This window comes from Pelodiscus sinensis, chromosome 22, assembly GCF_052426305.1.
Source record: "Pelodiscus sinensis isolate ZL-2025 chromosome 22, ASM5242630v1, whole genome shotgun sequence".
Lineage (NCBI taxonomy): Eukaryota > Metazoa > Chordata > Testudines > Trionychidae > Pelodiscus > Pelodiscus sinensis.
Window position 1 is genome coordinate 3,631,130 of NC_143073.1, and position 23,166 is coordinate 3,654,295.

The 23,166-nt window shown below is 51.6% G+C and overlaps 1 protein-coding gene across 1 annotated transcript in view; it reads right to left on the reverse strand.

Moving 5' to 3' along the window:
• GON4L (gon-4 like) overlaps nucleotides 1-23,166 on the reverse strand; it is a 53,003-nt gene that overhangs the window by 4,199 nt on the left and 25,638 nt on the right. The window contains exons 15-29 of the mRNA XM_075907850.2: nucleotides 22,309-22,395; nucleotides 20,687-20,858; nucleotides 19,701-19,845; nucleotides 19,056-19,206; nucleotides 18,316-18,432; nucleotides 15,805-17,553; nucleotides 14,978-15,239; nucleotides 12,080-12,261; nucleotides 11,247-11,444; nucleotides 10,696-10,839; nucleotides 10,168-10,311; nucleotides 9,768-9,887; nucleotides 7,516-7,629; nucleotides 2,978-3,185; nucleotides 808-1,549 (exon numbers count right to left, since the gene is read on the reverse strand). Coding sequence (XP_075763965.2) covers nucleotides 808-1,549; nucleotides 2,978-3,185; nucleotides 7,516-7,629; nucleotides 9,768-9,887; nucleotides 10,168-10,311; nucleotides 10,696-10,839; nucleotides 11,247-11,444; nucleotides 12,080-12,261; nucleotides 14,978-15,239; nucleotides 15,805-17,553; nucleotides 18,316-18,432; nucleotides 19,056-19,206; nucleotides 19,701-19,845; nucleotides 20,687-20,858; nucleotides 22,309-22,395 — 4,535 coding nt within the window. The remainder of the gene's footprint in view (nucleotides 1-807; nucleotides 1,550-2,977; nucleotides 3,186-7,515; nucleotides 7,630-9,767; nucleotides 9,888-10,167; nucleotides 10,312-10,695; nucleotides 10,840-11,246; nucleotides 11,445-12,079; nucleotides 12,262-14,977; nucleotides 15,240-15,804; nucleotides 17,554-18,315; nucleotides 18,433-19,055; nucleotides 19,207-19,700; nucleotides 19,846-20,686; nucleotides 20,859-22,308; nucleotides 22,396-23,166) is intronic.

Here is a 23,166-nt window from a genome sequence, read left to right on the forward strand (position 1 = left end):
CAGAGCTGGCAGATTCTTCTTGGCATCGCCTCTCTCCCTGGGAGGGCAGGGGACAAACAATGGATCAAACATCCTGAGGGGAGTTCCTTGGCACCAGATATCCAGGAGAGCTTCCCCCTAGGACTCTGCTGAATGAACTCAACAGAGGCCAGATCGGATAGGCAGGCTCAGAGGCGACCTACCAGACTGGGCTACCTGCCTACATCTTGGGCAGCCGCTCACCTCCCTTCCCTAGTTTGTACATCCTGCTGTGGTGTAGGCGGGACAAAGGGGTCCAGAAGCCTATCACAGGGCAGCAGATGCAGGAAACCAGAGCCCAGCGAGTGGCCCAAGTGAGGCTGCAGCACACAGGGCCTAAGGGGGAAAAGAGTAAGGCACCTAGCAATTCAGATGCAGCTGTGTGGATAGCAGTTGTGGCTATAAAAATTGGACTTGGGCATCTTCATGGCTCTCCCCCTAAGTGGGTCCCGTGAGAGCTGCCACCCGGCAACAGCCAGTTTCAGGCATTGTACTTGGCCACGCCTGGGCTGAGGAGCTCCGGGAGAAAACCCGCCTTGTTCCCAGCCCAAAATACTAGACTTGCTAGAACTTGCCTGAAACCAGTCAGCATGTTTACCAGGTGGGGTGCAAAGGGGCTTGCTGCTGTTCTGGCCTGCCCTAGTGAGAAGCGGGGCTGAAGAGAAGACAGACAAGATGACCCAAGGGAGGACGGCAGAACGGGGGAGCTGGCAAGACGGACAAAGGGGAAGCTAGAGCAGCAGTGAAACGAGCCTCCGCAGGAGCGCAGAACGACGCACAAGCACGTACCTGGTCCAGAGAACGACCTTCTCACCGGTAGAGCTGACTTTGCTGTTCTTTGCACACACGGTGGCTTCCATGATTTTCTGCTGCTGCTCATCCACCCTTTGCCCCCGGCCTGTTCCGCATTCCAGCGCCTCGAAGCGGCAGTCGCTGCTACTTGACTGTAATCGCCTCTGCGATTCCTGGCTAGGAGAGACGCCAGCGCAGCCGCTCCCAGCCGCTTCGGATGGCAAGTGGGAGCTCTTATCCAGGGTCTTTAGCCTGAGGTTTCTAACTGGCCCCACCCAACTTCGCTTTCCTTCTGGAGGGAAGGCCAATCTTGCTCCTTCTCTCCCTCCGGGTGTGGGGGGAGGGTGTCCAGCGCTAGCAGACGACTTGAACCGAAGGGCTATCGTCTGTCGTGAGCTCCCTCCAGGGAAGCCTGTGTTTGCAGCTGAATCAGCCCCTGAGACTTGCTTGGCCAGGCCAAGGGAGCCCTCCCCAGTGCCTCCGCGTCTCTGCTTCAGGCTGGTCTCCCGCTCACTTCCTGGGGCATAAGGGATGCTCTTGTGCGGAGGCAGCTTTAGATGAACTCCTGGTCCGTGTGTCCATGCAGAGTCAGAGATTCCAGTCAGACTTGCCCCAGCAGCAACCCCATCTCTTGGGGGGCCCAGAGGGGTGGGGGGAGCACTCAGCTCTGGGACCCTGCTCTTCGGCAGCGCTCCTTCCGAAGTGCCTCTGCAGATGAGCTGTCCTTCCAGCGGAGACCCTGCCCAAAACCCGCCACCACGAGAAGGGCAGACATTTTAGACTAGGTGAGGGTGTGGCACGTGCTAGTACCCGACCAGTGCATCCCAGGGCACCGCTCCAGCGAGGAGCCGGGGGGGCTCGGCCACAGGAGGCGGCAGTGAGCTCCCAGGGCTCTGGGCAGATTGCCGGGCTAAGCAGCAGAGAGGTTAAAGGAACCGGCTAGGGAAGTGCCCCCCCCCCCCCCACCAGTCTGGGACAGCCCCAAGCCTCCCCCCCCACACACACACACACATACATTTCAGGAGGGTCGAGGGGGGAAGGAGGCCGAAGCCTCCCCTTCCCCGGTCCAAGCCCCTTCCCGTCACTGTCACGGAGCAGGGGGAAGTGCCGTTTGCTGTAGGCCTCTCCCCCTGACTGGGGAGTGCAGGGGGCAGACGAGCTGCGCGCTTCCCTCTCGCTCCCTGACAGGGACAGGAAGGGGAAGAGCAAACAGTGTCCTGGTACAAATCTCGGGGGGGCCCCGCCCCGACTCCTGCACTCCACCTCCCCTGCCCAAGCCCCTCCTAACCCCCAACCCTGACTCCTGCACCCCCTCAGCCCCTACCCCTCCACTCCCTGACCCTGAGCTCCCTCCCACACTCAGCATTTCTTACAGGTACTGTCATACCCTCCCCCACCCCTCCTGCCCTGAGGCCCCTCCCAGGGATGGAGCTGGCTCCCCCATTAGGCAGGCAGGATAAGGGACGCTCTGAAGGGAGGCAGGTGGGGTGGGTACTGGCGTGGCCTGGGGATAGGGCATTGGCCTGGGACCCGCAGGGTTGTGCGTTCGAGCCCTGCCCACCCTGGGGGTGTCCTCACAGCCAGCAGCATTTTTCTCAGGGAGGGAGCCGGGGGCTGTGATCGGACAGTACCTATAAGGCATTTAAGTTACTTTCACCCCTGATCCTAGCAGACACGGTGCTGCCTGCCCCTTAATACTTGGGCATCTTGCAAACCAGATGGCATCTCCATGCGCACATCTGCTGGGCCTCCTGGTACCCACGTGGTATATCTGAACCTGGCCCAGCAAGCTGTAATCCAGCTGCGCTGACAGATGGGGGGAGGGCCCTTAGCGATTTGCACTGCCAGACACCCGGCATATTTCATTGTGACAGACCCAAGGGACGCTAAGTGCGGAGAGGATTTAAAAGGTGGCTGGGAGGGGACGGGTTGGAATTACGAGGGGGGCACTAAATAAGTACTATAGATCGAGGGCACAGTGGGCTAAGCTGAGCGACATGGGGGCAGGTATGCTTTGTACACTGGGTACTGGGGCCATCCACAACCAAGGGGAGGCACACGGAAAAGCTGAATTAACTCTCTAACCCATCCTCACTGTAACCTCCAAGGAGCTGCATTTAGAGGACACACAAGGTGACAGCTGCCCATGCAAATGAGCTTCACAGACCTGAGCCCAGGGCATCCGCCCTCCTTGACGTGGGTTTTGTTCTGCTCTGGCCATTCGCCACGTCATCCCGGCACTCCAGAGACTCCTCTGCAGGCTCCTTACACGTCCCAGGCTCCTGCCCCTCAGGCTGAGGGCTCAGCTCTCGTTGAGTCAGGCTGGTCGCGAGCTCCTGAGAATCTTTATTTTTATAGCACTTGCTATCACACACCTGCTGATCAGAATACAAAGGCGATAGGTTACAGACGTAGTGAGGCAACTTGGCCTCCCTCAGACCCAGAAGGGAACACTCCCTGAGAGCCCCGGGAAGGCGGGGCCAGAGCAGCCCAGCCCCTCCCACAGGAAGCAGAAAGCTGGGGCCAGAAGTATAAAAGGAGGAGCTCAGAGCTCAGTTGGCGCCCAGCGGCCGAACCAGCCAGACGCTCCACCCAGACGCCCCAGGAGGAAGGCCCAGCTGCCCCAGCCGAGAAAGGAGAACTGCCCTGGGCTGCCAGGGTCCCTGCTGGGCTCAAGAGACTGGGTTGGGCCACCTGGGGTGCTGACTGATCCGGACCCAGAGCCCACGGACACGCCAGAGCCCATGGACCCAGACCGGACCTCGAGCCCATGGACCCACTGCTAGCGCCATCGTCCCGGCAGACCCCAAGGAGCAGTGGCCGAGGCAGATAGGCCCCCAGGGGGAACTGGGAAGCAGCCCAGCAAACATTGGGTCAGCTGAGGACATGGAGGCCAACTGGCCAACACGTTGTGGCGAGGATCCCCGCTGACCTAGTGGCCTGGTCAGCATGTTGCAGCCAGGATCCCTGCTGACCCGGTGGCAGCCTGTGCTGCCGCTGTTAGGGCCCTGGCTGGGACACATTGGAGCCCCCTGCCACCTCTCACCTTGGGTGGCAGGTTCCCTCCTGCCCTTGTTGGCTCTCCGCCTGATCTCCGCTCAGCCTGCAGCTAGGCCTGAACCCGGAAACTGCTTAGACGGTTTGTTGCCCTGCTCTGACCCAGGGCGGGGCTCTATAAACTGCCTGTGGTTGGCCTGCCCTGACCAGGGTCGTGGCTTTGACGAACTGCTGCTTGGCTTGCAGCCAGGCTAGAGCCCTGTTTGCCAGGTTGCTGCCCTGCCCTGACGAAGGGCTGGGCCTCTATGAACGGCTGTTGAGTCTGAACTGCTTATAGCTTTGAGCTAGGGCCTGGACCCCAGAACTGCTCAGCTGCTGCCCCGCCTTACCCGCTGCTGGTGGGCCAGCCCTGGAGCAGGGCTTCCTGGACCCATTAACTAGTCCGTCTGTGGTAGTGAGGCAGCGGGGCCTCCCTCCAGCCAGTGACCAGTATACGGACTCAGTGTAGCTGCCCCACTCCTAGCCCCACAGCCCTCGAGTAGGCTGAGAAAGGTGGTAGGGCTTGAAGGGCCCTTAGGAAGGCATGACGTCCAGCCACTTGCCCTGAGGTAGGACAAAGGAAAATCGGACAATCCCCGAGACACCTTTGTCTTCCAAACCTACACTGGGGATTCCTCAGCCACCTCTGGAAGCCTGTATCAGGTCTGAACTCCTCATGGCAATAGAAAGTTCTCCCTAACGTCTACCCAAGTAACCAATTGCTTCTCGTCCTATCACTAGTGGGCAGGCAGAACAATCGATCCCCATCCTCTTTACATATTTGAAGACTGTTCTCAGTGCCGCTGCCCCCTCCCCGGGTCTTCTTAAGACTCAACAGGCCCAGTTTTTTTAACCGTTCCTCACAGGGCAAGTTTTCTAAATCGTACATTGTTTTTGACGCTGTCCACTGGGCTCTCTCCAGTCTGTCTACATCTTAAGTGTGGTCCCAGAATTGGTCCCAGTACTTTGCAGTCTCCCCCGGGGTGGAGTAGAGCGCAACAATCACCTCCCATGTCTTGCACATGAACTCTGGTTCACACGCCCCAAACTGAGTTTAGCAAATGCATCACATTCTTCCGTCGCTTTCTGAGCCCGTAGGACCCTCAGATCCTGTTCAGCAGCCCCGCTGCCTCCCTCTTGCCCATGTTGTACTTGTGTGTGCGACTTTTCCTTCCTAAGCATAGCACTTTGCACTTGTGCTTTCTGAATTTCATCTTCATTTCAGAACAATTCTCCAGGTGTGTCAAGGGCCTGATGAAATCAGTCCTCTCCTTGTCACCAGCTTATCTGACACACACACTCTCCACTCCGTTAGCCAAGGCCTTAATGAAAATACCGGGTAATATCAGATCAAGACCCTGTGGGACCCTGCTAGATACATTCCCGGTATGGCAGCAAGCCACGGATACCTACTCCTTGGATACAATCATCAAGACTAGCGGTTCCCAACCTTTTAATAGTGCGAACCAGCAAACTCATTCAAAAACTTTTGGCAGACCGGTACTGAAGCTTTTGCATATTCATTATGGTAATTATTTAATGTGTTATTTTGCATTGCTCCTGTATGCACACAACCAAAAATATAGACAGTGCTTTCGTGTCAAAAAACATTAATGACAATGCAGGATGGAGCGGTGGGCTCTTAACCCTCATGCCAGCAGCATCCAGCCAGAGGAAAAAATGAAATTGGGGCATGCATCCATGTCTAAATAAGGGACAGCTTTGTGGATCCCACTGACAGGGCTGGGGTGGTCATGTGGACTTTTTCAGAGGACTAAAAGATGGTGAATTCTTGAATTGTAATGCCAATATAATAAGGAGCTCTTCAAATATACAAAATGCAGATGTTGGGATAATAAAAATAAATGTCTAATGAATGTCAAAATCAAGGAAGTGACTTGCTTTTTGGACTCCTGAACCCTGATTTCCCTTGCTTCCTATGCATGAGAAGCCCCCAAGCTAGAAAACTTCTTTTTCCTCAGAGAAAAACCGTTTCCAGGCAATAGAGACAGAAGAAATCCCAGGTGGCAGCACGAGCAAGGCTATTAAAATGCAACTGAAGTCTCACTGACAGCTTCTAAAGGGCTTTGTTAAAATAACCATTTTCTGTAACACCAGTGTTTGGTTTCTGGCGATCAGACTCCCGTTTCCTCATGCAGAAATTGCATTCCTGACCCCAAGCCAGTGGCTGGGTATTTCTACCCTCTGCTTTCGGGGGCACTCAACAATTCTGAGCACTGAAGCCCCTGCCATAAACCACCCATCACACACACAAAGTTCAAATGTCTTGCCTCTACCCAGCTGTTCCTTGGGCTAGAGCAGCGGAGAGGAGGTAGGACAATGGTTAGTACAGCACCGCCTGTAGCCAGCGAGCATTTCTACCGAGAAACGTCTGGGAGGAGGAATTTAGGCCACAGAAATCCTGCCTGGCCGTTGGACCCAAGCGGCAGCCGGGTGGCTACGACCAAGAGGACAGAGAAGAGCTATAGGGCTGCATCCAGCAGGAAACCCCATGAAGTGTAGCGCTTAGACTGGTGATTCCCCACTGAAACCTGGGGCCCTTCTCAGTACCCAGCCCTGCTCCCAGCTGGCCTCTTGGGCAGACAAAGGCTGCAGCACTTCCCAACCAACCAGGGACACTTGGGGAAAAATGGACCCGCAGCCTGGACCAACCAGTGCCTGGCGGCAACCCTCTGAGACAAGGAAAGAGCCGGGAAGAGAGCATAGCGGCCACCAGAGCTGGAACCGGGGCCAAGGGGAGCCTGCCCCAGTAGGGACAGCCTCACTGCAGCCCCAGCTCCAGCCACAGCACACCCAGCTGCCGGATGCCCCACTCACCCTGGTGCGGTGTGTGGAACCCCAGCGGGTGGGGCTCGTTAGCAGCTGGGGGCCTGGCCTGGCAGCCAGGGGTCCGCAGATCGGCAGTTGGAAACCACTGATCTAGACCAGTTTCTCAACCAGCGGTTCGAGAACCCTCGGGGTACCTGCAAGACGTCTGGGGGGTACGTCAACACAACTGAAATGTGGAGAAAACTGAATTTGTGTTTTCAGTTTTACAGCGCTTTATTATTTGCGTCCTTTTTACACCCAAAAATGTCACTGTCCACCTCGCTACAATTAAGTTGTTTAAACAAATGTGTTTCAATGACAGAAAAAAATGTGTCTGAAAACTGTAGGTACTGGGGGTACTTAATTTTTTTTTTAAAAAGGGGCACTTCATAAAAAAAGGTTGAGAAACACTGCTCTAGACCACATTTTCCTAGAACCCTCGCTGTCCCCCACTTCAGGCTCAGCCTTCACATTGGGGGTCTATGTACTTTGTCTCAGGAAACCCCACTTCTGTCTCCATGACCAGACAATGGTTCAGCTCACACAGCGGCTAAGCAAGCGTCCTCCGGCGTTTTACCTCTGTCTTGCAGGAACACACAAGTCTCATAGCACGGCAAGGAGGTACAGCGAAGGGAGGGGAGGACGTATGAGAAGAGAAGTGTTGGCACTCGGAGCACACAAGAGGGAGGTGCTTAGTTTGGTGGCTCCCATTAGGATATTTGTTATAGCCCAGAGCTGGGAAGAACAAGCCTGGGTGGATGATCAGGGTGCCAAACAATGGGATATTCAGCACAACCGTTCCTTCCCCAACCATCCTATGCACAGCCCCCTTCTACTGACCTTACAGCTGGAATGGCTGCAGCTTCTCCTCTTGCTCTTCTTTAGTTTGGGGTCACTGCTCCCATCGTGGCAGGAGCATGCGCATTCCTTCACCCCCTCCACCCAATCCGCCTCCTGGAAACAAACACAGCACCTGACAAGGGCTTGCCTGCCCCGCAGAGACCACTGTGCATGCAACACTGCCCACCGACCAAAGCGGGTCCAGGCTGGCCAGTCCAAAGAGCCAGAGCAGGGCCAGGCTGACAATCCCGCACGAGAACTACAGCAAGTCACAGATCAAAGCAGCTGAAGTTTGGGCCGACGCATTTTAATCCCTCTCCTCCTGGTCCCTAACTCCTCAGAGACTGGGACCATTTCTACGGACACATGTGTCCTCCTAGACACGTTTGCCTGGATCTCAGCAGGCTACTTCTTGGATCTGCCAGTTTTATCAGTGTGACAGCATGACCCTTCCTTAGGCAACTTCTCTGTACTTCAAGGGGGTTAAGCAGCGTGCTTAGGACTGGCAAGAGCTAGTAACAGTTTAGTTCGCTCTGAGGACACACGGCAGGCGCACAGATTGTGAACGCGGATAATGCTAATCACTGCCCCAGTATTTAGAAGACAATTCTTAGGGTAGCCCCCCGACCACTGCAGATACTGTGGGCTTTCCACTAACGTCCCTGGGGCCTGCTGGCATCATGCTGTGACTCCCAGAGAGCAAGCAGACAAGCAGTCAGTGGGTTCCTCTTATAGGCCAGCCAACCCTGTAGGAGGGGAGACTGTCCACAGGTGAGGGGGAAATGAGTCAGTGGACGCTACAGGACAGTTCAAGGGTGCTGGGACTCGGCCTTTTAGCAAAAGCTCATTCAAGTCCGCTCAAAGTCTCTGCACAACCTCAGGAGTTTGCTGTACTACCCTTAACCATAATCACAACGGGTTCTTAAGTCTGCGGGAAGTAGGGATGTACAATCCAGTTTAATTAGCTAACCAGTTAAATGGGGAGGGGAGGCCTCCAGCCCCCACCGATTAACCAGTCACATCCCTAGCGGGAAGGTGGTGATCTGATCTCTGCAGCCAAGGGCTGGCTCTGGACCTTCCTCCGAAAAGAGAGGCACACTATCCCATGCCCCCCATGGGGGTCCAAAGTCATAATCCTGGGTACACCCACTCCAAGGGCCAGGATTAGGATGTGGATTCAGAGTCATTTCGCCAACACTAGTACCTAGGGGATTTAGAAGCATCTTGACCTAGCCCTGGAGGTCCCTCACTGCTCACGGTGGGATCAGCTTGTGGCTCCCAAAGCGTGGCTACAGGGCCTTCCATCTACCTTAAGGCTTTCCCCGGGAACATGCCCGGGCTGACAGCGAAGTGTCATTGTTTCTATGCATGTTAATCTTTTCCTGCAGATGGGGCAGAGAGTCGCTGACCCACAAAGTAACACTATGGGAGTTTCTCTCTGTTCTCCTTCATGCGACGGTGCCATGCCACACGTGACAGCAGGCGGAACTGATGTGGAGACTTCCTGGGTTCTGACCTAGGGCAGGGGGGTGCAGGCTCAGTTCCTGGCTGGTGATGCAGCAGGGACTCAGGCAGGCAGGCAGGCCGGTCAAAGCTGCCGGCTACTGCTTGGCTTCAACACGCAAGCCGACCTTACAGGCCTACGGACCAGACCCTGTATGTTGAGCTACGGCAGGGGTGTGCACAATGCCGCCTGCAGGCTGGATATGGCTCGCCAAATGGTTTCCTCTAGTCCACCATGACCTTCCAGCCCAGAGCCGAAGGAAAGTGCCCAGTGTGTCCCTGTGCATCCCGTGGGAGGAGAGGACCCCCCCCCCCAGCTCCCACTGGCAGGGGCAGTGCATAGAAACCTGCTATCGCTCTCCCCAGGAAGGGGATGCAGAGACACACTTGCCAGCAGCACTGAGCCATGGCGCTTCTGGGAGCAGCGTGGCTGGGGCCACAGCAGGCAGGCTGCCTGAGCGCCCCGCTGGGCCGTGGGAGGTTTTCTTCTGGCCCTGGCCTGGCAGATTATGGCAAGCTGGAGGAAAATGTTTGGCGAGCCAGACCCAGCCTGTGGGCAGAGTGTGGCCTGTCAGTCCCTTGGGTTTCAGCCCAACTCCTTTCCTAGAAACCTACCACAATCAAATAGTAAGTCAACAGAACCATGAGGAAACAGGACTCTCTCTATAGGCAAGCAAGCAGGCCAGCCCAACAGGCTACAGCGCAGAAGAGGCTGCGTGTGGCAAGCTAGTAAGACGCGCTAGTCCCACCTTGTCGTTGTTCTGGCCTCCGATCTCTTTCCTCTTCTTATTTTTTGAGGCTGCGTGCAGCTTGGGGGCTTCCTCCTCCTCCTCCACATCCGGCAAGGACACTTCTTCAAACCCGTCAAACTGAAAGAGGCCCGGGGGCTGTCAGCAGCACGCCAAGCGGAGCTTTCGCTCTCCCATGAAAGGGTTTCTTTGCATTAAGCTCCACTGCAGGACAGCGCAATAAGTGCGCAGCCACGTCAAAAGTACCACGTGCGGAGTCTGACATTTTCATCCCGATCATCCCCCGCCACCAACTAGCTGAGATCCTGCTCCCCATCTCTTCCTCTCTGGGCCTGTAGCCTCCCTACCAAGCCTCTCAGCCCCCCTACATCCCCCTCCTCGTTTAGGGAAAGTTCTCCACCTCATACTCCTTCTCCTCTGTCCAGTTGATCTCCTCAAAGTCTCCCATGCGGCGGGCGGACGGGCGCAAATGGTCAAAGAAGACGGAGAATTCATCCTGCAGGTGATCATGCCCTTTCAGCAGCTGCCACATCTGGGTCTTCAGCTGTGGGGGAAACGCTGGAGTAAGAGAAGGCTGGAATCCAGCCAGGGCAACACAAGACACTCTGCTAGAAACAAACACCCAAGCTCGGGCTCAGTGTTACCAGCCGCACTGTAGCTCATTTCTGGATCAGAGTACGGCCTGGAATCATCCTGGCACTGAGGAGTCTGCCCAGAAACCTTAGGCAGAGACACTACAGCATCAGCCTTCAGGGTGATAAGAAGCCAGGGGGCAATTAGCCATAGTGATAGCTCTGTTCTCTCTGCTCTGACTCCAGGCGCAGCTCAGGGCTGGTTACACCACTGCCCTCTGCATGGGGAGGGAAAGAGCTACAGGGGAACCCACCCCTGGAGCCTCTGGGGAAGGGGGAGAGAGCATTCTGGTTACCTCTGCAATGTCCTGGGGGAGGCAGTCTGCACAGCTCTGCAGCACTTTGATGATCTTTTGATGGTGGGTGGGATTTTCAGCAAAACAGATTTCCAGCTGCCTGAGGAACTTCCGGCTCTTGTCAAACGCCTGCTGTTCTTCAAACTGCCCAGAGAACAAGGGGGGCCTTTTCACTCCTGCCACGCCAATCAATACGGGCAGGTCTAGCCACGCCAGCCAAGAACTTTACCATTCCCTTGGGCCTCAAACCGAACGCTGCAGCCATTGAAAACTAGCTTCCCACCTCTATAAAGACTTCCGAGACGCTGCCGAGGAATTTAAACTAGGCCACCTTTACTGACCAGTCCAGATGTTTAAATCTGCAGATGGAGGTGGCTGTAGCTTTGTACTACAGCGTCCCTCAGCCCTGGGGAAGATTTTGTGGAAACATGAATAATTAGCACCGCTATCCCATTTATCCCTGCCTCTATAATTCATTCTGTCTGCGCTCCTGTAAGGCTCACTACATTTGTCTTCTCCAACTCTCCAGTTCGCTTTTCCCTTTTACCTACCAGTCCACACTCCAGGGCTTGCTCGGGGAGAAGAAAGGCCGCGAAGTCTGTGAGCAGCTGCGGCCACTCCTGCAGCAGGGTCTGCAGCGTGGCATAGAGATCCACAGCAGTCGGCTTGTGGGTGCTGGTCTCAAACTCGTAGATAACGCGAAGGAAGTCATCGTACTTCCCTGGCACATCGCGCAGAGCGTCACGCACCTGCAGGGCACAGACAAGCGTGACGCTTTCTCCTTGCTTACGAAAGCTCAGCCGGAAAGAAAAGGCAATTCAGTAGCATCTTCAGCACCCAGCATCTGTGCTTCACTTTTTCACATTGCTGCACCAGCAAGCACATTATTTTCTAGATTCAGGAGCGGGGAATGGCCACAAGAGGCAGGAGGACTGATCCCAAGTGGGTCACCAATTACGGAAACACATCAGATCTGGACAGATGCTTCAGCTAAGTAGCTCAGGAGTTAATTCAGGAAAGGGAAATGGACAATAGGGATGTGACAGGTTAAGCGGTGAGCATCACCCGGTTACCTGCTGGGGGCTGGAGCAGCTCCTTGCCGGCCGCGGGCCAGGGCGCTCCAGCCCGGCCAGAGTAGCTCCTGTCCACAGCAGGCTTGGGAACACATGTTGCAAGCTGGGGCTGCTCCAGCCCGGCTATGGCACGTGAGGGGGCTGCCTCCCTCTTACGCCATTAACCGATTAAAGCTCATGTTTAACCAGCTAAACAGGATTTTACAGCCCTACCGGGACAAGCCAGAAACGTGATTCTTTATTTTAACAGGGATACAAGACTCAGGTTCTGTCTGACGCCCAAGCTCTAATGGCAGCCTGTTCCTTCTTACCCGGTTCAGGTAGGCCTGGGCAAATGCCAAATCCTTCTGTTCCCGGAGAGGGTCTCTCTCCAGAATCTCTTCGTCATACAGCAGCAGCAACTTGGAGGTATCTTTGCTGGCGCGAGCCCGTCCCCTCTTACTCCTGGCTCTCTGGGAGTTCCTGGTTTTCCCAGGCACTTTGGCATTCTCATCTGAAAGCAGAGGCCCCATGCACATTCCTCAGCCCAGGGAAACGCAAAGCGCCGCTGAGGCAGAGCGGTGGGCCATGCTGTCTGCCAGGAAAGAGCTCCCTTCCTTTTATTCATCATTAGACCCTGGCCCACAGACATATTCCTGTCCCGGCAGACCATGGAGTGGGTCGTGGGTCACACAAGCTCCCCTTTATTTTGTGTGCCCCTCCCCCAGAAAATTAATGTTAGCAGAGAAGGGAACCGCATATTATACACTGGGCTAAGTATCCCCATCCCTCTGAGTCGGCAGGACAGATTCTCTCTCTAGAGCGTGGACACACTTGCCTCATTTTCACTGCCTGCCACCCAGAGAGCAGAGACCAGGAGACAAAGGGCAGTCCAAGGCCTTGAGGCTCAGACAAGGAACGGGATACACCTGGTCAGTGTTATTACTGTGCCTCACAAGCTCTTACGTGGGAGAGCTAGGACACAGCCCAGCTCAGAACAGGAGAGACAAAGAGCAGGAAAGATGCTTAAGTGCTGAAAGCGCTAGTCTAGGACTAGGGAACACAGGCTCAGTTTCCTACTCTGCCACAGGCTTCCTGCATGACCTTGGACACATCACTTAATCTCTCCGTGCCTCATTCCCCAGCAGTAAATGGGGCAATAAAAACACAGATTTGTTGTGAGGCTAACGACACTGAAGATTGTGAAGCACTGTGAGATCTACTGATGGAAAGTTCTCTATAAAATACCCATTTGCCTCCTCCTGGGAATGCTTCACTATCTGAGGGTGTGTCTAGACTACAGGGTTTTGTCGACAAAAGTGGACTTTTGTCGACAAAACTATACCTGCATCTACACTGATGCTGAGTTCCGTCAACATAACAGACAGAACTCAGCAGTTTTGTCGATGGCTGTAAACCTGATTGTACGAGGAATAACGCCTTTTGTCAACAGAGTTCTGTCGACAGAAGGCGTTGTTGCATCTACACTGTTCTTCGCATCTACACTGTCATATCGACAAAGCGACTTGCTTTGTTGACAGAACTGGATGTAGTCTAGATGCTCTTTGTCGACAGAAGCTTTGTTGACAGTATCTGTCGACAAAAGCCTGTAATATTGATGTACCCTGAGACAGTGCAGTCTGCTTTTGGGGGAAAAAATGACAGACGCCCACAGATCTCCTGGACTTAAGAGCAATGGTTATTTTCAGTGTGATTATCTTCCCCTCTCTTCCTAAACCCTGGGGTTATGCGTTCTACTTAAAGACTTCACTTACATGGGGACTTTTTTAGTCATCGGCAGCAACACTTAGCTACTTGTCACTCAATTTAGCAACTTTTTGGTTGCCCTAGCAAGGAAATAAATGACCAAGTGACTAGTGAAAAATTAAGTGACTTTCATTGCTGATGACAGCGACATTCAGAAAGAGACGTCACCCACAAGTACAGTCACAAAACCACTCACAAGCAGCTCAACAGTGTTAATAAAATCCAATCCATGCTCCTCCTCTGACATTCTCTTGCACACCAAGTCAATCTCATTGCCTCTTGGTTGAGCATCTCCTTGGAAGGTATCCCATTCCAGGATTTCTTGGGCTGAGAGCACTAAAATCTGCAGAAGGGAAAAAAATTTCGGGGGCTCATGAAACACTTTGCTAAAGCCAGGTGCTCCTTGAGAGCGCAGCACATTCACCAGGACTCGTTTTTACCCAAAACGTGTTCTCTCGCCGCTGTGTAGCAGGATCAAAAGTGGAGCTAGCTTGATTTTGGCTCCCCTTTAATTCCGTCCCCTGCGGTTAGCTGCCCACTGTTACATTTGATCCTGCTCTCGCCAAAGCGTGCCTGGCTTCAGCAAAGTATTTCATAAGCCTCCTGATTCTAGTGATCTCAGCCCATGAAATCCCGTCTGAGGACACGCTCAACAGCCAGCCAGTAAGACTATTGCCCATCAAGTTAGTGTCAGAGGAGGAGCACGGAATGGATTTTATTAACACTTGTCAAGCTGCTTGGGAATGAGTTTATGACTATACTCTCCTGGACACACATGCATCTATATAAACCTTATTTTGAATGTTATTTAGTGACATTTTTGGGCAACTCTGGCAGAAAAAAAGCAACGTCTGAGTGAAGCAACGTCTTGGCAAAGGAATGGGTCGAGGTTCCAATACCCACAGGCTTGTCTTCTCTTCAGCCCCAGGTGAAAGACGTTCTCAAAAAAGGAGAGAAAAAAGCATCTGACTGAGGAACAGATCTCCTGTTACCCCTCCCTTTCTCCTTATCCCGGAGGAACAAAGAAACAGCTTTGCACTGAGGGTGGGAGGCTGGCTGAAACAAATCCAGCCAAACCGCTAAAGCATGTGGTGGGACTGTTGCTTCAAAATGCACTTCGCTCGTCATGTTAGGTGTTAGTTGCATTTAACTTTTCTTGTAACCATTTGCGACGTATGCCTCATGACTTGTAATCACTTAAACCCTATTTTTTCTGTAGTTGATAAGCTTATTTATTGTTTAAACTAAACCAGTATCCTTCTATTGAAGTGCTTGGGAAACTCCATGTGAGAGAAGAGGGTCTGTGTGTATCATTTTCTATCAATCAAATGAGCTTGTCCTGGAGAGGGCTGAGCAGAACAACATATACATTTCTGGGGGCAGGGAATCTGCGGCTGGGAATTTTCTTCGTGTTGCTCCCAACAGTGTAAGGTCATATCTCCACAGAGAGGCAATTAACTCACCTGGCGGCAGTCTGCTGGTTTCCACCTCTGGGGCAACATTTGTAAAAGCAAAGGCAGATTTGGGTTCCTCTGCTACATCTTCAGCTATCTCATCTGTCATTTCATCTTCTTTTTGCGACTGCTCCATTCCCTCCCCTTCACCCTCTTCCTCCTCCTCCTCTTCTGGCTCGGAGTTCTCTTCCTGGGAATTCTCTTCCTCGGAATCTCCCTCCTGGCTCAGACGTCTCTCTGTGGCAAGCCAAGTCAGTTTTTCCATCGTCTCCTTTAGATAAAAAGGAAACAAAAATCGTGAGCCCTTGTATGCCCTTCGGCTTCCACCTCGTTTAACTGCAATTCTAATTACTAGCCTCAGGTATCAACTTAAACCTTGCCACTTATGACTAAGATAATTAACAGTGACACGTGATACCAACTGAGCCAGGAACCGGAGCAGTCAGCCTCCACATGGCTGCTAAAATCCAAGTAATCTGACAGTCATGTGTGGAACCATGCCTGAATCTCCTTGGTAGGGCTTTGTCTATTTGTTATGCTTGTTTGACTTATTTTATCCTGAGAAACTCAGTAAAAATAATTTCTGCACAGTGCGCAGAACAAACAAGGAGCAAACTCGATTGAAGAAGCCCTTACACCTCCAGAAGAACTGAAATCTACCATTTGCAATTTATGCACCTAACCTGGTCTGTAAGCTCCTCAGGGCAGGAGTTGGTCTTTTAATTTGTCACGTGCTACGCACATTCTTGGTGTCATATAAACATACGAGATGGCTTTTTACAAAGTGTCGCTTTATCTCCTTGGCAGAATTCATTTCTAAGTTGCTAAGTTTTTACCTGAAGTTCTGGCACAGAAAGTACAGATTCTTCTGACGCTGACGACATTTCTTCTTCATCCTCCTCATCTTGAGTAAAATCATCAAAATCTTCCTCCTCTTCCTCTTCTTGTCCGTCTTTCTCTCCTCCCACCTCAGGACCAGCCGGTGTCCCTACAGACTGACCATCCCCACTGGATGAGTCCTCTGGTTTCCCAAAGGGACTACTGAACTCTGCATCAACATCTGCTGAGTGAGAGGCGTTCTTGGAAGACTCATTGCTCGTTTCCATCCCAGCTGTATCAATATTTTCCAACTGCTGCTCATCCTCCGCAGGTACCTCCTCATCTTGTCCCTTCTCCTCCCCCTTCTCCTGAGGGGACGTGCACTCTTTTTTTATTTCCTTCTGTTCACTCGGATGCTCAGATGGGACCTCCATGTCAAGCTCTTGCCCTAGATCCAGTATGAATTCCTCCTTGATCTCAGCACTCACCAAGTTTTTCTTCTCCTGAGTTGGGTGTGTTTCTTCAAGGGCATCGCTGGGATCTGCGGGCTCAGTTTTCACCGTTTCTTCTAAATCCAACTGTGGTAAGAGATCCAGCGGCAATGGCTCCAAGGCCTTCTCCTTTGTTGTCTCCACAACTATCCAACTACAGCAGTCGCTCTCTTTAACCTTGTCCTGGCTGTCACTGTCTGGAGTAGCAGGACCGGTGCCGTCTTCCTTCTTGGGCGAGATGGCTGAACAGGATGCATACAGCTCTTGGGGCTCCTCTTTAGGCTCTGCTACGGGGTGGGAATTTTCATCACTCACACCACAGCAGGAAGCGAGTGGATTCAACCGCTCTTTGTCTTCAGCCAGTGAGGAAGCAGGAAGACCTACCGCATTTGGGGAGGCTATCAAGGGAGGGAGGGAAGTGGACACTAGAGTCTGATTTAATGGGCATGGGAAGGTTGTGGGATTTACCAACAAAGTCGTAATTGGAATGGTTTGCGTGCCCCGGCCAACGGATGTATTTATGGGCTGAATCATATTGCAGCCATTGCTGAGACTAAGCACTTTCACAGTAGCAGCAGGCACAGTAAAGATGACAGGGGCTGGCTGGATCAAAGGGGCAGCCTTTATCAGAGGAGCAGGTTTCGTTCCTCTTCTCTTTTGGTACCCCCTACGGACACAAGGCTTGCGGATTTTTGACGCCGTCAACGCTGGCAGCACTTTTGTCTGAAACGTCAGCGGGGCGGAGGACACTTGTGCTGGGGGCACAGCTGCTGGGACAGAAGTCTGGGAATCAGGCTGTAAAGTGGAGAGCACACTCTGAAATTCAAAGCGGTCACCGCTTCCTACTGCCGACGGGATGTTCAAATGCGGCATTCCTGGCGCAGCCTGCAGAACGGCGGCTGGCTGGATCAACTGGGGAATTTGAACCACCACTTTGCTCGGAGGAGCATCTGGCTGGGGTAACTTTACAGCAGCTTTTTGAATGTTAATTGCATTGGCACTGGGCTGCAGACAGGGGGTTGGTCGGATGAGTAGGGGCTTCAGGGCTGCAGACCCCTGCCGCCGCCAAGCTCTCCTGGAGAAACGGTTGGCAAGCGGCTTGAGGGTCAGCACGATTCCTTTGGGCATGAGCAGGGGGTATTTTTCATCACACTGTGATTCCATAATGTCTTTCCCTGTCCTCAAAAGAGCCGACTCGGCACTGGGTGAACCTGCTGCCTCCCCGGCATCTTCTGCTAACTGCTTCAGCTCCCTTTGAATGGAGGGCAAACTTGCCTGCAAAAGACAAGAACTTCAGTTATTTAAGTCCCCAGCCCTTACCACCTGGAGGCAACACAGAAATCCTTATTCCAGAGCAGAAGGCAGCGACTCCCTCGGAATGAGGGTATTTTATTTACTGCCTAGTGCTCACTAGTTTTACTTTGAAAGCCTCCAACAAGTTTGCTGTGAAGATCTGGAAGGAGCAATGCGATCACAAACCTCATAACCCTGATGAGTCTCTTCCAAACTGACTGTAAAGACTCTTAGCAAGAATCAAGTGTCATCAGCTCCCCAAGAGGATAGGCATATGATAAAACCCCAAACTGGGGTTGGGTGAGTTGGATCCAATTCTTGGCTCTGCCACATACTTCCTGTATGACCTTGGCAAGTCATTTAATTTCACTGTGCCTCCATTTGTCCCTTCCACACAAGGGGTTGTGAGGAAAGAATAACGGCTGAGAAGTACTTAGGCACTACAGGCATAAGGACTGTATACCATGACAGAACATTCAAATCCCCCCAGCTCTGCACTTTATTCCCAGGGCAACAGGCCCAAAATTAGAACGTCTGTGTCAGCAGACTGTAGGGGGCAGCAAGGAATATGGCAACGCTGTTGCCTGCAGGGTGGTGGCCAGTCCCGACACACACACCAGCGTCGCACGGCTAATATTCTAACTAGCTCAACTGCACAGTTCAAGGCATCAGCACTAAAAGGTTAATGAGCTCTAGGAATAAGACAGGAGGCGGCGAGGTGCCTCTACACAGCAGGCACTGTACCTTCAGCCAGAAGGGCAAATGCTGCTCTTCCCTTTCCACGGGGGGTTTCCACTCCGAAGGCTGGATCTCCTCACAACATTTGAACAAGATGGGCAACTGCTTTGTTCTTTTATAATACTGAGGAGAGAGGTGGGGCGGGGGAAGGGGAGACTAAGGTCAGCAACTCTGAACCAAGGACAAGGGGTGAGGAACATACTTTGAAACCATTTCTCTCAGTGTATTAGGCTTCACTGGCATGTTTTGTTTATTTTGCTTAGTAACTTACTTGGATCAGTTGCTACTTGCAACCACTTAAATCCTACTTATACTTAAAAAAAATCTCTTGTTAATTATCAAACCCACTGTAAATAACAGTTCCCTGGGGGGAGCAACCACCGTGCACTTCTCTCGTTCACTGATAAAGGCGGCCAACTTATAAGCGTTCTCTGTGCAAAACTTTTATACAGAGTAAGACGGATTTATTTCAGGGTTGATCTTATGGGGGGCTTTCAACGATCTTATAGCAGAGCCCTCCCACAGCTAAGCTGGTTCAGTGTCTGTGTTGCTCTGCAGGGTGTGTGTGACCCCAACTCTGTGCCTTGGCTGGGGGGAGTCCATTGCTTCTGGCTCTGGAGGGCAGGCTCAGTGGCTTAACCAGCACACTGGGTGATAACCCCAAGGGGACCCATGTGATCCAACCCACCACAAGCACCTCACACATGGATGCATGTATTACACACACTACAAATTGTGTCACTCACCTTGATAATATTGTCAGGGGCCCGGTTCATATTGAGGTTCTTGATTCTCACTGTCAGCTGGTGCGCAGTCTTTGCTGGCAGGAGATACTTGCTGATCAAAGGTTTAGGAAACTCTGTTCCTTCAAAGTGTTTCAGGCCCAAAGCTAATAAACTGAAAGGAAAAAAAATATTCAAACCAAGAAACTGTAAAAGCTCTCAGCTTGTCCATCACATCTGCTAACATCCCTGGAGAGTCTCAGTTTGGTCATCCAGAGCAACACTATCCCCATGGAAAAGAGTATAGAATTAAAACCTCCCGATCAACTGCTGAATGCTTACCGTGGGATAATCTAATGAAACTAAATGTTACATGACTCCAGCACAGAATTCGACGGGAGACACATTACTAAATCAGCTGGTTTTGGACCTCTGATCATTTTGGAAGCCAATACACACACTGGCGTGGAAAATACACCAGACTACATTTGTCTGGCCTACTGAACTCATAGCAATTGTTCGACTGCTGGGAACACCAAAGCTGTCATCTGATTATGTTATTCCAGACTGTCCAGAAATCCCATTGGCTGGCCACAGCACCCTCCTTTTCCCTCCATGGAAAGATGCCCCAATTTGTATTTATTTCACACATTTACATTCAACACCTACTTGTCCTCTGCCTTTGTGAAGATAATCTTGTTCTGGGGGGCTTTTGCTTTCAAGGAGCAAATTGGTAACAGCTCTGGGTACATAAAGACTTTTCGCGTTGCCAGAATCCATGCCACTTGCTTTGGAAGGCAGGGGAATTCATTTGCTGTGAGAAGAATCCACAGATCAGCATAAGTTGATGAGCCTCACAAGCATAGATGCTCATGGTCTGAAATTCACCTTTACTGTACTGTAAAAAGCTGTGAAAATGGTAAATGCTGGGGTTATGTTATCCCCCCCCCCCCCCAAAAAAAAAAAAAAAAAAACCCCTGAGACTTCGGTTTAATTCATTGTGTTCTAAACCAAAGAACTTAATCGGCCCCAGTGAAAGTTACTTCTCCTGTTGATTTCCCCACAGACTTGTATGTGCAATACTGGCTTGGTGGAAGGATGAAGCAGCTCTGTTTGATTCTAACCAGTGAACGGCTCCATTTCACTCATCTGGCTATCATTTGGCAGAGAGAAAGTCATGACACAAGTTTCCAAAACAATCCATTCAGAATACTTTTTAACTTTATAGTTTCACAGTTCAAAGTTCCTAGTCCTGTTAGTACAATCCTCTCAACCCAAAGAAAATGTCTGATGTATCATTCAAACCCCGGGGACAAATGTTTCTGATTCATTGTTGCTATCTTGAGGGACTTCCAGCACTTTAAACATCTTCAGACATAGCACGCATTCCGAACTGCCAAGCTAAGCAATCTGGGACAAATCCCCATGATGCGAGCTTACTGTGCCACACTTTTGTGCCTTAAGTAGCAAAAGATGATAAATAATACCAAGGTCATTGCTTAAAGACGTATTAGAAACAAGGCTGCAAAATAATGCTACATTCCACTTTAAATCATAGCAAAATATCTGGAAACCATCTCATCTGGGTGGTGGTGGGGGGGGTCACACCAAACAAGCTATAACTGCCCTACAAATGGGCCCCTTCAGCTACATACCACTCTTCTTCACAGTTTTGTGAGGGCTCCAATCAACTTTGACCTGGGCATGAAAGTCTTCAATGAGCTGCAACGCTCCCTTCAAGTTACATGGTTGGAACACTGTTTGAAACTTGGGATGGAACGGTTGACGAAGGAGCATGGAACTGTGAGCGAAGTTACTCAGCTCAGTCTGTGGAGTCAAACACAGAGGAGACAAAGGGAAGTGCTTTCAGTGTAAAGTACCACCCCTGTATGTAGAACAGTCATTCAAAAAGCAAACTTGTCCAAAAGGAGACAAAAAGTTTCAGTGTTACAATTACCATCAACCCTGCTTCTGAAAGATACCGCGTCATGGGGCACAGATTACATTTATTCTGAGCCTAAAATGTCCCAATTCTGAGTTATTACCCCCCGTTCCAATGTAGAACCATTCATTATCATAGATCATGAACAGAAATTGTTCTAAGAACGACCTTTGAGCTTTGGTTTTAATCTTTAAAAAAAAAAAAGTTACAGAAAATCTGCCAACACAGAACACTGTATTGTCCCATGGCTTGCAGGGTATCAATATATGGAGATACATCTATCTTAGGGTATGTCTAGACTACAGGGTTTTGTCAACAGAAGTTTTGTCGACAGATACTGTCGACAAAGAGCATCTAGACAACATCCAGTTCTGTCGACAAAGCAAGCCGCTTTGTCGACATGACAGTGTGGACACAAAGGACAGTGTAGATGCAATAATGCCTTCTATCGACAGAACTCTGTCAACAAAAGGCGTTATTCCTCGTAGAATGAGGTTTACATACGTCGAAAAAACTGCTGAGTTTTGTCGACATTATGTCGACGTAACTCAAAGGCAGTGTGGACGCAGGTATAGTTTTGTCGACAAAAGTCCACTTTTGTCGACAAAACCCTGTAGTCTAGGCACACCCTAATAGAGCTGGATGGGACCTTGAGAGGTCATTGAGTCCAGTCCCCTGCTCTCGTGGCAGGACCAATACCATCCCTGACAGATTTGCAGATCCCTAAATGACCCCTCAAGGATTGAACTCACAACCCTGGGTTTAGCAGGCCAAGGTTCAAACCACTGAGCTCTCTCTCCCCTTTAATAGCAACTATTATTGCCATTAATGACAGTTACAAACTCTTTCAGTGAGCTACAGTATGTACAAGACTCTCATTTTAAACGTGTTAAGGAAGCATCTCTCAGCTGTGTGAAACCAGATTTTTTTTTTTTTTTTAAGTACTGCAGGGTATTCCCACTCAGCAAACCCTCCTCACTGAACAATCTTCTCTCACCCAAGCGTCCAATTCCAACCCGCCACTGTCCTCCTAATCCAACCCTAACCCTCTCCAGAGCAGGGACTGCCTGTAGTGTCAGACTAGATGGAGGTTTGTGTTGAAACTAAGCACAAACCGGCACTGTTAATGTACTAACCCACTGTGCGCTAGCAAGGCTCGCCTACACCTTCTCTCTCGCACGTGGTGGAGCTACAGAGCAACGTAAAGACAGCTGCAGCTACATGACAATGCCTCCCCTTTCTGAAAACACAGCCCACAGCACTTGATTACAGATGATGGCAACCTTTATTTCGGTGACAGAATTACTGTAGCTCTGACTCTGGCTGGATCCTTACCAGAAACATCCTGGTGGTGCTGGCCTCAGAACTCAGGCTGGGGTTGGAGCTGGTGAGAAGGTGGATTTGAGACAGGAGCTGCACATGCTAGAAGAACAGGTCAGGCAGATGAAGCTTTTCCAAGACACTGTAATACTCACAAACACTGAAAAGTAAACACTTGTCTCTCTTGTGTCTCACAATGAGACCCCCACGCTTTGGCTAACAGGGAGCTTGCAAAAGTCTTTGTGCTCTCATATTACACAATTACCTTAAAAATACGCAAGCACAGCTCAGAGACATTTCCACAGTGAGTTTGCATCTGCAGGAAATTATCTGGCATGATCACAAGGATCCCTGCTGGCCCTACACATTTATTCCCTACTAGGCATTGCTTTGCTGAGCGAGAGGGACAGAACCTCACATGCATGCCCAGCCCTGCCCCCCGATCCAGGAGTGGCTCAGACCAGCAGTATCCAAGTGCGGGGTGATGGCGGTTGGGGCTCTGCAGGATGGTGATGCACAAGGAGGAGACGGGGCTACGCTGGGGGGATGGATGTGAGGGGAACGGGGCTTGGTGGCATGGTGGTCCGGGTGCACCTGGTCAGGATTTTGAGTGAGGTGGACTCGGGGGAAGTGTGGGACAGCTAGGAGGGGTAGCTCCCCACATTGCGATCCCTCCCCCTACAGCTGAGGAGTGGCCAGATGCAGAGCTTCCTGCAGCCAGGAGAAACCCATGCAGGGGAAAAGGAAGTCATGGTCAATCCCTAGTCCAGCTTGAACAAGCAGCAGCAGCCCACCACATGACAAGAACCACTGACTGGAGCATCCCCAGGCCTGCCCTGGCTCCAAACACACTGCTATAACAAGAGAGAAACA